This window comes from Mesoplodon densirostris, chromosome 18 (genome assembly GCF_025265405.1).
Source record: "Mesoplodon densirostris isolate mMesDen1 chromosome 18, mMesDen1 primary haplotype, whole genome shotgun sequence".
In the NCBI taxonomy this organism is placed as follows: domain Eukaryota; kingdom Metazoa; phylum Chordata; class Mammalia; order Artiodactyla; family Ziphiidae; genus Mesoplodon; species Mesoplodon densirostris.
The window spans coordinates 43,940,802-43,955,966 of record NC_082678.1 but is presented as its reverse complement, the minus strand read 5'-3'; the positions used below and the strand labels follow the sequence as shown (position 1 = coordinate 43,955,966).

At 57.3% G+C, this 15,165-nt stretch overlaps 3 protein-coding genes across 5 annotated transcripts; all 3 read left to right on the top strand.

Annotated features, from left to right (window-relative positions):
* Window positions 1-308: 308 nt before the first annotated feature.
* On the top strand, window positions 309-3,885 carry SPEM3 (SPEM family member 3). Its single transcript, XM_060082792.1, is given in 7 exon segments — window positions 309-446; window positions 595-652; window positions 771-1,366; window positions 1,478-2,414; window positions 2,417-3,073; window positions 3,076-3,848; window positions 3,850-3,885. Coding segments are annotated over 7 exon segments (3,195 nt in total).
* Window positions 3,886-5,791: 1,906 nt separating this feature from the next.
* TMEM102 (transmembrane protein 102) lies at window positions 5,792-8,139 on the top strand. 2 transcript variants are annotated; one of them, XM_060082021.1, is made up of 3 exons: window positions 5,792-6,015; window positions 6,211-6,565; window positions 6,667-8,139. In XM_060082021.1, the coding sequence occupies exons 2-3, from the start codon at window positions 6,352-6,354 to the stop codon at window positions 7,986-7,988; spliced, it is 1,536 nt and encodes a 511-aa protein (XP_059938004.1). In that variant the 5' UTR covers window positions 5,792-6,015; window positions 6,211-6,351; the 3' UTR covers window positions 7,989-8,139. The 2 variants fall into 2 exon arrangements, with proteins under 2 accessions (XP_059938004.1, XP_059938005.1); XM_060082022.1 differs by having other exon boundaries at window positions 6,195-6,565.
* A 1,936-nt stretch (window positions 8,140-10,075) lies between these two features.
* Window positions 10,076-15,047, top strand: FGF11 (fibroblast growth factor 11). 2 transcript variants are annotated; one of them, XM_060082024.1, is made up of 5 exons: window positions 10,076-10,301; window positions 11,974-12,084; window positions 12,290-12,393; window positions 13,076-13,190; window positions 13,458-15,047. In XM_060082024.1, the coding sequence occupies exons 1-5, from the start codon at window positions 10,109-10,111 to the stop codon at window positions 13,625-13,627; spliced, it is 693 nt and encodes a 230-aa protein (XP_059938007.1). In that variant the 5' UTR covers window positions 10,076-10,108; the 3' UTR covers window positions 13,628-15,047. The 2 variants fall into 2 exon arrangements, with proteins under 2 accessions (XP_059938007.1, XP_059938006.1); XM_060082023.1 differs by having other exon boundaries at window positions 12,992-13,190.
* Window positions 15,048-15,165: the final 118 nt, after the last annotated feature.

Below are 15,165 nucleotides of genomic sequence, written 5' to 3'. Positions count from 1 at the left end.
CAGCTCCACGCCCAGTGAAGGGCATGAAGAAGGCTGAGGCTCTGGACTCCAGCCAGGCCTTCCACAGGGCTCTGAGGCCAAGGTCTTCCTAGTCTCAGGAGGGGCCAAGAGATGGAATGTGTCATTTGAACAAGTGAGTCAGTGGGCGGTGAGCGAATGATTGACCGCTCGAGGGGAGGTGTGCCAGCCTCCGGGCCCTGTTTGACTGTCCAGGCTCAGCTTACCTGACCCTGGTAACCAGGGAATGCCATGGCTCCCAGTGAATATATGGAGGCCAGGGGGCCCAGGCAGTCCTGGGACCCCTGACCATGGGTGAGCAAACCCACTACCGAGCCCAGCTGTGCTCTGGCGCCAACCCCAGGAAATGCCAGGACCTAGGAGGCTCAATTCTTCTGATCCTGGTCAGCTTCATCTTTCTCAACGTGGAGATCAAAGTGGTGACTCTGGTCAGGGCAGGATGTGGGCAGCGGGGTTGGGGGAGCCCTGGGGTCTTGAAGGGGCTGAGGTGGGAGGGCTGCTGGGGTGTGGCCGGACAAGGGTTGGATTTCAGGGCTCACCCTGCTCCCGGCCTCCCCCTTCCCCTGCTTCCCTCAGCTCTGGAGGCACCTGAAGAGATCCTTGCGGGCACTTTTCCACTATATTTTCCCCAAAGGTGAGTGGGCGCCAGCGTGGGCTCAGGGGATGTGGGCCTGTCCCCTTTCTTCTATCCCTGCCTTGATTCTCAGCCCCTCAGGAACCCAGGCCCTGTCCCATCTCGCCTTTCCCCACAGACAAGCAAGCCAGCTGTGTAGGTAGCCGTCGCATGTGCATGCGCTGCTCTGTGGATCCCAAGAACCTGTGCTCAAGAGTTTCTTCCTGTTTCCGCCATCGCCCAAGCTTCCTGCTCGGGCACCCAAACCACCTTGACTCCTGGATACCAGACACAAATGATGAGAAGGCTTCTAAGTGCTGCTGGATGCCACCTCAGTGTGGACAGGCTGGGGCTTCCACGGAGGCTCCACGGGGACTGTGGAAGGAGGGGGTAGTGGGAGCTGGGGACGCCCCTCCGGTCACAGCCTTAAAGTCCCAAGCCACCTTTTACTCCAGGTAAGAGACATCTTCTAAGCTCCTCAGGATGAGCAAGGTGGACGTGGTTCCACTCCACCTGCCCCAAGAGAGCAAGACTAAGACCCCAGACTATGACCCAGCCCAGGCCCCAGCCCGGGCCCAGACCCGCCCCCCAGTTCAGCTCCCTGCGCATGCTCCTTCCAAGGCCCAGACCTTCTCCTCAGCCCAACCCCCTGAGCACAGCACCCCCCATGCCGAGACCTGCTCCCGAGGCCACGCCCATGAGCACACTTCCGCCCAGGCCCAGGCCTTCTCCCTAGTGCACCCCACTGGGAACACTCCTGCCAAGGCCCAGAACTTCTCTTCCACCCACCCCTCTGAACACGCCCCACCTCAGGCCCAGACTTGCTCCACATTCCACCCCCCTTAGCACACCACCCCCCAGGCCCAGACCCCCTCCCCAGCCCTCACTCCTGAGCACAGCCCTGCCCAGGTCCATGGCCCTGAGCATACCTCAGCCCATACCCCAGCCCAGGCCCAAGCCCAGGCCCCCTCACATGCCTCAGCCCAGTCCCTGGGCCACACTTCTGTCTGCACCCTGACCCATGCTCATCTGACCTATACCCATGCCAACACTCTGGTCCCTCCCCCAACTTCTGCCCCTGCTACTACTCCTGCCCTAGCCCCTACACCAGCCCCTGTCCCGATCTCTGCCACAACCTCTGTCCCAGCGCTGGTCATGTCCCTGACGACCACTCCAGTCCCTTCCACCACCCCTACCCCCATCCTAGACTCTATTCCCTCTACCTTGTCTGCCTTCAGCCAAGGCCTCTCCTCCGGCCATGTGGTCTATGATGCCCGCAGGGTAAAGCAGAACTTATTCCATGTGTGTCCCCCTCAGAACTCTGGGTATTCCAGAAAGGACTTGGGTACCCTCTCCAGGCCCCAAGAGGGGCATGGTCTGGTGAGCTCTGGTACAGCTGAGCAAATACTGAAGCAATGTAGTGGGGACAGTGCCAAGCCCTCCACAGGATCCATACTGGGTTACCTGGAATTGGGGAATATGGAATGGAAGATCTCAAATGATGCCAAAGACAAATCTGTACAGTCTAAGACCTTCCCTTTCTGTAGCTTCCATCCTTGAAGGTCTGAGAAGAGAAACATGGACCCCCAGACTCCAGTCTACCCCAAATTCCTGGTGTACTCCAAGGATGCTGCACCTTCTCAACCTTGCTTCCATTCTCCGACGAATGACCAGAGCTCACCATGCACCATGCCTCCACCATGCACTCTTTCTCTGCCTCTTGTTTCTCCCAGATCCTTTGTCCTTCATCAACACAGCAACCACCAGAAGCCCTCCACCTTAATACAACCCCCACCTTTCCCCCAACCTCCAAGTCTCCTCAGTCTGTCCTCTCTCCCCAGGGCCCCATCCCTCCCCAGTTATCCACTACTTCCCAAACCCCAAACCAGCCCCAACCCCCTGAACTTCATGAGAGTCTAGACCTCAACCAAGGCTCTGTCTTCCAAAGGACCCCAGGCCCTTCAAAAGACTGTAGAGTTTCCAGAAACCCAGGCCTTACCCCAAATCCAGGCCTCCACAAGAACCCAGGCCTTATCCAAGACCCAAGCCTCCACAAGAACCCAGACCTTGCTCAAGATCCAGGCCTCCACAAGCTTCCAGGCCTTACCCAAGACCCTTACCTCTGCAAGAATCCAAGCCTTTCCCAACACTCTGAACTTCAGAAGAGTCCAGTCATTACCCAAGATTCTGGCTCCCAGATCTTAGGTTCTACTCGAGATGGACGTTTCTTTAAAAGCCCACATCTCACCCAACCCTCTGGTCTCCACAAGAACACATCATTTCTCCAAACTTCTTACATTCAGAGGAGCTCAGGCTTTATGCATGATTCGGGAGTCTATAGGAATCTAGAACGAAACCAAGAGACTGTACTCTATAAAAGTCAAGAGCTCTCCCAAAAAACTGGCTTCCATAATATCCCACGCCCTTCTCAAGATTCTGGATGTGAAAGAGTACAGGTAATGCCCAAGATTCAGGAGCCTGCAGGAGCCAAGACCTTACTCAAGATTCTGACCTCCATAAGAATCCAGGCCTTACCCAAGCCACTGAAGCCAAAAGGAGATGTGGCCTTACCCAAGATGCTGGAATTTACAGGAGCTCAGAACATACCCATGACCCTAACTTCCACAAGGACTCAGGAATTAATCGAGATCCTGGCCCCCATAAGCGTCCAGCCCTTACTCAAGACTCTGGCTTATCCAAGAGATCAGGCCTCCATAACAACTCATGACTTATCCCAAATCCTGGCCTCCACAAGAACCCTCTAGGAACTGACTCTGTCCAAGTTTTGGGCCCACATCAGACCCGAAAGTCATTTATATCTGAGGCAGTTCCTCGAAAGGAGGATGCAGGGCAGCACATACCATGGACTTCTGTCCCACCCAGTCATGACTCCTGCTCTGCCAAGGCTCAGGTGGCCTACAATGACCTGCAAACCTTCTCAGAGGTACCTGTACTGATTGAGCTGCAATCATCCTCCCGGCGAGCAGGCAGCCAAGACTGGGTGTACCAACCCATGGATACAGTTCCTCCAGCCTGCCAGAACTATCGCCAGATGTCTACGCCTCCCAAAACCAGCTGGAAGCCCTACTGTCCTGGGTCAGGCACCCGGCTAGGGCATGTGGTCTTTGACGCCCGCCAGAGACAGTTCAGAGCAGGCAGGGACAAGTGCGAAGCTCTGTCTTCCAGGCGCCTTCACCGAGAGACATCCAACAACTCACCGGAGACCATCAAGGAGTGGGGATATCAGCGTGTGATGAGAAACTTAGAAAAAGAGGGGACAGATAAGCATGAGGAATAAAGAGACAAGAGAAGTGTTCTGTGGTTGTTTGAGGACATCCACCCCCCCAGCCCCATCCCACAGGGCCTGATGAGGACCTAAACTATCCCTGCTTTCCCTCCTTCGCTGTCTAGCTAAATCCGTTATCCCCAAGGCCCTAGAGCTGCATTGTCAATTACAGTAGCCACTAGCCACATGCCTATTAGAATGTAAATTAGTTAAAATTAAGGAAAATTAATTCTGTTAAAAATTAAGTTAAAAAGTTAAAAATTCTCTTCCTCAGGGAACAGAATTTCCCTGGCATCCAACTCTGTTCCCTGGTGGTCCAGTTGTTGGGACTTGGCGCTTCCAATGCTGTGGCTGGTGTTCAATCCCTGGTCGGGGAACTCAGACCCTGCAAGCTCCATGGCTTGGCTAAAAAAAAAAAAAATTCTGTTCCTCAGTGCCATGATCTTCTAAGTGCTCGGTAGCCACAGGGAGCTAGTGACTACTGTATTGGACGGCACAGATTTGGAACATTTCCATCATCATGGAAAATGCTATTGGAGAGCAGTGCTTTAGAGTTTAGAGCAATTTTCCTTTCCCTGTCACCCACCCCCGGCATCTTAAAGCTCCCCCAGAGCCCAGAGAACTTAGTTCTTTTTAGGGTGGCTCAGAAGCCACCCTCTGGGGAGGAGGTAAGATGTAGGGATGGACACCCAATGCCTGATTTCCCCAGACTGTGAGAAAGAGCCCAGGCTTCAGTTTTCCTCATCTGGTCTCTTGGGTCACGACCAGATGTATGGAAACTTGCCTCCCCCGTTCTGGGCTGTGTTTGGGGCTCTTGGTTACTGAGGGAGAAGACCTCTCTTTGTCAGTGACTAGGAAACCTTGTGTTTTAGGCTCTCCAAATTGAGCCCTGGATTCTGAGGGTCCCCTCCTTCATAGGCCTCTAATTTTTTCGAAGTGTCTCCACTTAATTTTCTTGCCCATGGACTTAGGCCTAGTTCACTGTGGAGACAGACCCCTGGGAGAAAGGAATGTAAGAATTCCTGGTCCAGTATGCATTGGTCTAATCTGTGAGCGTGTCTCTGGTGTCCTATCTTTCTGTCCTATTATTCTGGCTCCTAGTTTCGTCCTGGACTTAAGCTATGTCCATGATAGCACTGGTCGCTGAAAGCCATTTCCTTCCCCTGATAATTTTTCATTGCCCTGCCCTAGCCCAGCTGGGGTTTCCTCTGGACTTGATTTTCAGTCCTGATAACTCTTCTGTATACACACATAAGCTGCGAGATTCCAAAGTGTTTTCCCTGCCACCACTTGTGTGTCTGAGGTGGGCAACACTAATATGTCCCTTCCCTGAGTCAGATGTCCATCCCTGGGTCACTACGTGCACACTATCGGTGTGTTCTTGTGTAACGTTACCACCACCGATTCCAAGGAGATACATCCCAGCTGGAGAGCCCATTTCCAACACCTCTCTGGCTCAGCTCCGACCTTGGGCAAGTCATGTGCAACCTTTCTAGGCTTGCAGTCTCATCTCTATATGAAGTTATAATTGCACGCAAGAACCCTTCTAGATTCAAATGACCAGGGCGCCTCTACTCCCAAGTGAGATGTAGAGTCCCCTATTTCTCCGCATGCCCTAGTGTATGCCCCTCATTACTGTTATTCAGATCCATCCTATTAGGCCTCTGTTCTAACCCCAAGGAGTGTTTGTGCGGTTGACCTGGCCTTGTAAAGACACAGAATAGTTTATCATAAAGACACAGAATAGTTTATCTCCATAGAAACTACAACTTCCATCAGGCACTACTTCAACGGAACAGGAAAGGATGTGGGGGCGTGGTCCCAACGCCCTGGTAGCTTTGAAGACAAACTACAACTCCCAGGATAGCCGCGAGATCTCTGCAGAGCGAAAGGAGTGATTGAACTCTGACTGGAGGCCGGGCTGGTCCGGAACCACCCCGACAGTCTCCAGAAAGGGGCGTGGTTATAATTTAGGGGTGTGGCCTTGCAGGCAGCAGGAAGAAGTTACCTGTTGAATCTTCCTATCCATCCTCTTCCCAGCCTTTGTAGCTAACCCTAAGAGGGAAGCCGCAAACCACTAGTCTCTTCTGAAAAAGAGGTAAGGGGACGTAGACAAGGGGCAGCGAAGGAGGCTATTGCATTCCTTAGGAGGGGCCAAACAGCTACTTTCTACCTGCTGAGTCAGGTGAACCGTTCCATGGGGGCGGGGACCAGCATATGAGAAAAGGGCAAGGATGGAGGAGGCATTTATTTGTTCGCTTTCAAAACTAAATTTAGGGCCCTTCGTCTGCAGACCCATTGGCGGACTGTGTCTTGGGAACCCTCGGCCTCTGGAAGAGAAAAGAACGGGGGCCAGTTTTCCGCAGCAAAAGGAACGGCCCGTCTGGGCTTCCTCCCGTCTGTGTATTTCCTAGCCCCCAAACGACAGAGCCATATGGCTTCCGCGGTCTGGGGGAGTGCTCCCTGGTGGGGCCCACCGCCCCCAGCCCCAGCCCGGCCGCTCACGGACATCGACTTCTGCTCTGGGGCGCAGCTGCAAGAACTAACCCAGCTGATCCAGGAGCTGGGTGTGCAGGCGAGCTGGAGTGAAGGTCCCAAGCCAGGACCAGATCTCCTCCAGGCCAAGGACTTTGTTTTCTCTTTGCTTGGTAAGTAACCCTCCCAGCCTTCGGGAACTTGCAGCTCTCAGCTCCGCCTCACCCCGCCCCGGCTCTGGATCACGCCTTTACGATCCCTTCTCTTTCCTTAGGTCTCGTTCACCGCCGGGACCCTCGCTTTCCTCCTCAGGCAGAGCTCTTGCTGCTTCGTGGCGGGATTCGCGAGGGCTCCCTGGATCTGGGGCCTGCGGCTCTAGGTCCCTACGCTCGGGGACCTCACTACGACGCCGGCTTCACACTCCTGGTGCCCGTGCTTTCGCTAGATGGCACTGGGCAGGAGCTGCAACCGGACGTGGGATCCTGTTACGCAAGGCTCTTCCTCCCAGAGCAGGTACGCGGAACCCCGGTCCGGGAGGCATGGCAGGATTGCCTAGGACCCCCAGTCCCAGGAGGACGTGATTCGATCTACCCAGCCCAAAGCAAAGAAACTCCCAAGGATCCGCAAATCTCCGTGGACCAGCTACACGGTGACGTCACTGAGCCTGAGGCACACGAGTCTTTGGAAAACTCACCTAGTAATGTTTCAGTGCCAGAATTGCCTCAACAAGACGTAACCGATGTTGACTTTCCCTCACCACTGAAAAAACCGAATGGTGACGTCACCAAAGCAGCCGACGTTAGCCCAGTGCCACAGCCGTCGGAGGCTCCGGAGGCATGGCCCACATTGTGCCCCGCCCAGGTGGCTGCCTGGTTCTTTGCTTCGCTGGCTGCGGTCGCTGAGTCCCTGTTTCCGGTCCCGGGTGCCCCGCGCTTGGTCCACGCAGCTCGCCACGCGGGGGTCACCACCATCCTCCTGGCTACGCCCGGGCCCCCGCGCCGCCTCCTGCTTTTCGACTTGATCCCCGTGGTGTCCGTGGCCGGCTGGCCCCAGGGGGCTCGGAGCCACTCGTGGGCCGGCCCGCTGGCCTCGGAGTCGTCTTCCTTCTACCTGGTGCCCGGCGGCGGCGGCACAGAGCGGCCGGACGCCTCCGGCTGGCAGCTCTGCTTCGCCCGCCAAGAGCTGGCGCTCAAGTCGCGCATACCCGTTCCCCTGCTGCAAGCGCACGCGGCGGCCCAGGAGCTGCTGCGCCCGCTGGTGGCCGGGACTAGGGTCGCGGCGCCCTACCTCCTGCGGACTTTGCTCTACTGGGCGTGCGAGCGGCTGCCCGCGCTCTATCTGGCGCGACCCGAGAATGCGGGCGCCTGCTGCCTCGGGCTGCTGGATGAGCTGGGCCGGGTGCTCGAGGCCGGGACGCTGCCCCACTATTTTCTGAGTGGCCAAAAGCACCGTGCGGGGGACGGCGCCGCTTCGCTGCTCGGGGCGTTGGCCCTGCTTCGCAGGGACCCTGCTTGCGCCCTGCGCGCCGCTGTGGAAGAGGCCAAGGCTGCACGCAAGGGGGGCGGCTTAGCCGGCGTGGGAGGCGGGGCCCATTAAAGACGCTGTTCCTACTAACCTGGAATGTGTTTCTGTTGGCCAGCGGGATGTGGAGGGGACTGCTCTCCCCTCACCTGGGAGACAGGCTGAGTGCCTTGGGCCCGAAGAGCCCGTTCTAGAAGGCCTCCTCGCCGGTTCCTCCGCTTCCTTCCCGCCCCATCCCTGGCACAGGTCGTTCCATTCTGGCCTCTCCACTTTCCAAATCTGTGGCCAGCACCCCTCCCACTCCGGTGCAGCCTCTGGCATCCATCTCCCACCAGTTCTTATGGTCTTTTCTCTTAGGAGTCAATAGGGATGGGGGTAATATATTTGCTGAAAAAACGTGTAAAGGAGAAAGGTATGGAGACCAGGGACTGACCAATTTGTCTCACACAAAAGCAGAGGCATTAAGGAGGCCGGATTTCACCCCAGGCTAGACCTCACCACCACCGCTCTCTCTTCATTTATTCCCCCCACCTTCCTCATCCAGTTCTGTCCTCCATCCCGGGCAGTAGGGTCCCTTTCTCCATTCTCGGGGCATCCGCCATTCCATCTATCTAAGCCCAACCTCTCCCCCCATCCAGAGTTCCATTCAGTGGAGTCGCCTCCTTGTCACTCCTCTGAACCCCGACACATGCGAGACATGCGGCCTTGCCTCGGCTCCGCCTGCCTCTAAGACCGTCGCCACTCCCTGCCTCCAAGGAACCCCGGGGTTCCGCCCGCCCAGCTTCACCGCCCCCCCTTTCCCGGCGTCTCCGCCCCCTGCCCCGCCCCCGGGCCGGCTCTCCGGAGGAGGGGGGAGCTGCTGTCGCCGCCGCCGCCTCAGCTTCCCACAGCCGCTACCGCTGCCGCCGCTGCCGCCGCTGCCGCCGCTCCGCTTGGTCCAGCCGCCAGGCCCAGTGCTCACTTGGCCAGACTAGGGCGCTCTGCGGAGACACCCTCACTCCTTCCTGGGGTCCGGGACGCCTAGCCGAGCGTGGGGGAAGCTCCGCTTGCGGGGTACAGGGAGGGAGGAGCCTGGAACCGGAGCCAGCGCCAGCCTTCCCCGGATCGACAAGACAGGACAGGTTGAGGGGCGTCGGGGAAGGAAGAGGGGGTGCTACAGGCAGTCCCGGGGAGGACAAGGAAGCCCTGTCGCAGAAAGCTCTGATGCGCTCTGACTTATAGCGGGTCTGTTCACATTTGGGGACCCGTGACAACGTGGGTGCACTCCTCTCTCGGGGGGCTGGTTGGATTGGAGGGCGTGGGATCTAAACAGCACCAGCTGTCCCCGAGGAAATTAGGGGCTGCCAGAAAAAAACAAAAAAGCCGAAAACCTATGCTCCTTATTCCGAGGTGACAGAGGGCCCTCCAGACAACCACCTGGTGTAACCACTAGGAAGGGCGGACTTGGAGGTGACTTCAAAAGGAGTGGATGGTAACAAGGTGAGGAAAGGGGCTCAGCAGCTGCAACGCTGTGCCACTAGAAATGGGGGTGACTTGGTAAAAAGCGGTATCGTCCAGAGACAGGGTCTGGGAACCTCTTCTTGCTGATAGGCGAGAGTCTGGATATTTCAAGGCGTAGTTTTTTGGGGATTTCAGTGAAAAAAAGTGGGGGATTCTTCAGTTAGAGGGTGGCAAAGGAAAAGACACCAAGGTTGGGTTCTTCCTAGACACTGGCAGCACCCAGCAGGGGTGGGGTGAGCTAATATCCCCAAAGCTAAGGACCCACACCCTTAAAATTACAAGAGTGGCTTTGGCAGGAGTGCAGGGCCCGGAAATAGGGTGGAAAGGTGCCTGGGGATATTGGAACCACATCCTGGAAAATTTGAGGGTCTTGGCTTTGGGATAGTGTTAGTGGGGGACAGGGACACTGGAGATCAGAGAAGGGGGAGTTTTCTGTGGGGGGCAAAGGTCGAGGGTGGGGTCAACTGAGAGGTACATAGGCTGCTGGGTCTGGTGAAGCTAGCACGAGGCCCAAGGGTGGGAGCTGGTGCCTGGGGTGGGGGTCGTCTAGGGCTTATCCTCAGGTCCCGTGGGTGAGGCGGCGAGTCGGACCGGAGAGTCAAGAGCATGTCCTGGTGAGCTAGCGGGCTTCTCCGGGGGGGCCCCAGCGCGCTCCGGGAGCCTGCCGGTTTTGGGGTGTCTCCTCCCGGGGCGCCATGGCGGCACTGGCCAGCAGCCTGATCCGGCAGAAGCGGGAGGTCCACGAGCCCGGGGGCAGCCGGCCCGTGTCGGCGCAGCGGCGCGCGTGTCCCCGCGGCACCAAGTCCCTTTGCCAGAAGCAGCTCCTCATCCTGCTGTCCAAGGTGCGACTGTGCGGGGGGCGGCCCGCGCGGCCGGACCGCTGCCCGGGTGAGTGGCTGGGGCGGGGTCTCCGGGCCGGGGGTCTCTTTGCCTGGGAGGTTGAGGCCAGGGACTCGGAAGAGCGGGGCCCGACTGACGGGGGCTCCCCGAAATTGAAAGGGGGTGGGCCTGGACCACAAACTCTCGGCCAGACGATGCCTCAGTTTCCCTTCTCTCTCGCCCATAACCCCGAGTCTCCTTGCTTTCGAGGGCAAGGGGAAGGCTTGAGGGGCTAAGCCTGGTGCCCCGAAGCCTGGTGCCCCGAAGCCTGGCAGCTCCCGCTCGCCCCACCTCCCAACACAGGAGTCCCCACCCCCACCATCCTCTGCCTACGTGCGGTCTCTCGCGATTCCTTCAATGCCGAGCGGAGGGGTCTGGGGGTTCCGGACGCCTGGGTCACCCCGAGGGTTTCTGCGGCTCCGGCAGCCCCGCCCCCGCCCCGGTTCTCCCGCTCCTCCGAGCCTTGGCTCCGTTCCTCCTCGCCGAGCTTGCCTGGCTCGGTACCAATCTCCCCAGCTCTCCCCCGGGTGTCCTTGCAGCTACCTCGCCAGTCCGCCCCTCTGTGCGCCCTCCTCCCGTGACCTGCACTTCAAGAAGGGAGCTGGGCACTCCCCCATGACCGCCTACGCGACTCAGAAATAGGGTCCCACGGGCTCAGGGGACCCTCTGCCGCGAGGAACTCAGAGACACACTACACGGCTGGATACCCGCACGGAGACTGGGGGTCGTACCATCTACGAGGGGGTACCGGGAACTCGGCCGCAAGCGCCGGGGGAGGAGAGTTGTGAGGGTTAGCCTGTGGTCCCCGTCCAGGTGCGACAAGCGGGAAGTCCCTCTGGCCTCGCTCCTGCTCGCTCCCAGCTCCCCTAGGGGGAGACCCCCCACCCCCCGCTGGCGTCCTCCTCCCCCCGCCGCCGGCCCTCCGCAGTGGTACGGTCCGCAGCCCACCCTTTGAGTGGGACCCAGCCCCCACGTGAGTCAGCCTGTCTCACCAGCTCCCTGGCCCCCTCCCCCATTTCCTTGGTTTGGTACCGAATATCCCCCATCCCAGGCGGGTTACCTGGCTGAAGGGGAGAGGCTGAGCCTCAGGGAGGGCTGGGCCCCCGCGAGCCAGCAGAATGACAGACAGACAGACAGACAGATGGGTCAGTGTCAGACAGGCCGGCGCTGAGCCAAGGCGAGGCCCGTGCGAAGAGAGCGGCAGCCGCAGCAGCAGGTGCTGAGTCAGCGTCAGGCCCAGCCCCACCCCCACTCCTGAGGGGGCGCCCCTACCCTGGGGTCACCTTAATGCCCCCCACATTCGCAAACACACTGCCCCTTCAGCAGCTCTGCCTGTCTCCCTTTGTCCTCTGCGTTTCCATGTATCTCTCCCCTTCCTCTTCCTTCTTCTCCCCTCCCCCCCCATTCTGGTTGAGCTGTAGAGTAGGAATTAAGCCTTTAAATAAATTTCAATCAATTAAATTGAAAGCTGGTTAGAGGAAGCAGAAGGGACCCACACCCCAGTTTCCTCTGGAGTCAAAGAGAGGTGGGAGAGAGCTTGTTTAGAGAGTCAGGGAGCTGGAGCCGTGGGACCCTCTTCCTTCCCTCCATCCTCCTTTCTTTCTCCTCTGATCCCGCAAAGTGTAGCAATGTTTCTGGGAACAAAGATGTCATGTTCCAAGATGAATGTCTCTCTCTCCAGAGCCTCAGCTCAAAGGCATCGTCACCAAACTGTTCTGCCGCCAGGGTTTCTACCTCCAGGCGAATCCCGATGGGAGCATCCAGGGCACCCCAGAGGACACCAGCTCTTTCAGTGAGAGGGGAAGCCAGCTGCTGGATGGGAAGGGGGAGCGCAGACATAGGAGATGACAGTCCTATTGTGGCTTCAGGTTCTGTTGTTTTCAGTCTGGCTCTTTGACCCCGCAAAGGAAGAAGTAGAACTGGGACCAGAATTGAGGGGGGGGCTCAGATGGGGATTGGAGGCTTGGGGTACTGATACCCCTTCTCTCCACCCCCAGCCCACTTCAACCTGATCCCTGTGGGGCTCCGTGTAGTCACCATCCAGAGTGCCAAGCTGGGTCACTACATGGCCATGAACGCTGAGGGGCTGCTCTACAGCTCGGTGAGACAAGGGGGCAGAGTGGCCTGGAGTCAGGGGACTCCCCCAGCTACAGCCTTCCCAACTACAGATATTTTGCAGCTCAGGGCTTCCTCTCGCTCCAGCTCTTGCCGACACCCTATCCTCACTGCCCGTTCCCAAACACCTCCTCTAGTGTCCCTCCAACCCGTTCTCCTCGAATAGCCTCCTAAATACCTCCAGGCTCTTTGAATGTCCAACTCTTTCAACCTTTTAGGACCCCTGTGTCTTCTCCAACCTCCTCTAGACCTCATTATTACTCACTTCCCCAGAGTCAGGATACTGGGGAAGGATTCAGGAACTCCTCCAAGCAGAAATTCCCTCCAGGTCCCCTGGATGGTGAGAGGCTGGGAGTGGAGCAGAGAGAAGTTATCTTCTTATCCCAGGCCCCCCTCGGGGGCCACCAGACTCTTCCTCATCCTCCCTTTCTCCCAGTTCCTGAGTGGACTCAGAAGTTGGCTCTCCCAGTCTCAAACGTATGGATTATATCCTGCCTTGTTCTTCCCAGGGCTCCCTTCTGTTCAGTGATGTGTCTTTTTGTCTTTCTGTCTGTGTGTGCCTTTCTGGGTCTTTGTCTCCTCAGCCACATTTCACAGCTGAGTGTCGCTTTAAGGAGTGCGTCTTTGAGAATTACTATGTCCTGTACGCCTCTGCTCTCTATCGCCAGCGTCGTTCTGGCCGGGCCTGGTACCTGGGCCTGGACAAGGAGGGCCGAGTCATGAAGGGAAATCGAGTCAAGAAGACCAAGGCAGCCGCCCACTTTGTGCCCAAGCTCCTGGAGGGTGAGTATGGACCCCCAGGGAAGAGGTGGACCACATGGGACGGTATTGACCTTGACATGGACATTTAGTGACACACAGCTAAGGGGTTATAAGTGTTTTAAGAGGACACATGCTATGACAGGTCAAGCCAGGAAGGCTTTGGCCTTTGGAGGTTTGGGAAGCTCTCCTTCTGTGGGTTCCCAGAGGAGGAGTGTAGGGGAAGGGAGCCCTTTCAGAGCTCTCTTGGTGCCTAACTCTCCTTCCTGCTCCTCTCTCTCCCCATCACAGTGGCTGTGTACCGGGAGCCTTCTCTCCACAGTGTCCCTGAGACCTCCCCTTCCAGTCCCCCTGCCCCCTGCCATGTAGTCCCCGGACTGGAGGCTCCCTGCACTCGCCACCACCACAGCCTGTCTCCCAGCCCTGCTTCTGTCACCCCTGCTGCCACACTCATGCCCTGAGCAGCCAGGTCCCACCAGGTGCTCTACCCTGAGGGAGCCTAGGGGCCAGCCATGACCTCCGGGGCTGCTGAGACCCTTAGATCCTTGGGCCCGGGAAAGGGGTCAGAGAGGGGGATGTCTGAAAATGGTCCTGGCTGATCACTTCTTTCCTTCCACACTCACACCCTCCAAAGCCTTTTCCTGAGATGGCGCGGGGGGTTCCAAAGCTGACAAAACCAGGGCATAAATCTTCCCCACACCGGGCTCAGCCAGTTCCTGGAGCCCTTTGCCCTCTTCATGGCCACCAAGCCATAGATTTATAGGTCCACTGGAGCTCAGGATGAGTTTCCTTCTTTCACTGCTCCACCTTTTGCCTTGTTCCAGACAGGTTCTGGAACACCAGGCACCCCAGCCAGGGCCATTTCTGCACTCAGGGTCTGTGCTGGAACACAGACATGCTGCCAGGCTCTGTTCTGGATCCATCAGGCTTCTGTCCTTCACCCAGATGGACCCCTGGTTTCCAACTAGAGAGAGGCTGGATTTGGGCTCTGTCCAGCTGTTGGTCTCGGCCTGAATTGGGCCAGTCTCAGATCACCACAGGTTTAACTTTCTTACCCCAGAGACACCCAATTCTAGAGCGTGGTGTTCTAGACACATACGGAGCCATACTTCCTTCTAAATCTCAGCTCTAGGACACAGACCACGACTCTCAGCCCTTCCCTCTAGGATGGAACTAGAGCCTATATAGGCATGTTATTGCTCTAGAGTAAGAGTTCTAGACCCACGCTCCCACTTTCTCTAGTGATACCTGTTCAGCAGGAGCTCTGGAAAGGACCCAGCTATGATTCACAAAGAACTAAGTTCTGGATGGATCAAGAACCACTTCTTGTTTTCCCTAGACAATTTTCCAAAAATCTTATTCTTCCTATAGAATGCTAACCTTATTTTTTTACATGCAGTTTCTAGCTCCTGCAATTCAGCTGGGGTCCTGCCAGGGAACAGAGGCTGAGGAAGGGCAGAGGAGTTTTGGAAGGAATCCCTGGCTCATAGAAGGGCAGCTAGGATGGGAAAGTGGCCAGAACCATGGCATGACTGGACCTGTGCCTGGGTTGGGGGGGACATGAACACTTAGCTACCTCAGCAGGGATTCCTTCCAGGTCCCCTTTAAAGCTGAGGTCTTTAGGGTAATGGGTCTAGAATAAAAAAGACAAATGGGACATAGCTTTGACCCCCCTCAAATGAGGAGACACCAATTCAGCAATAAGTCCCACCCTTCTCCCTTACAGGTCAGGCCAAGGAGGGTGAGGGCCTCTTGGTCTCTAGACCTCATACACCCCTCCAGCTTCTAACTGAATAGAACTTGCTTTACCTCAGCTGGGTGTTAGGTACCCAAAAAGGCTCTGCTCCCAGGGGACCAGTCTCCACTCCATGCTTTCTCAATTAAAGACGATTTTATACAATTGAAGTGTTGTCTGCCATCTGTGGGTAGCAGGCTTTGGCAGTTGCTCGGGGAGGGATCAAGTCCCATGGGCGGGGCGGGAAGGCTGGCGGCTGCCCCC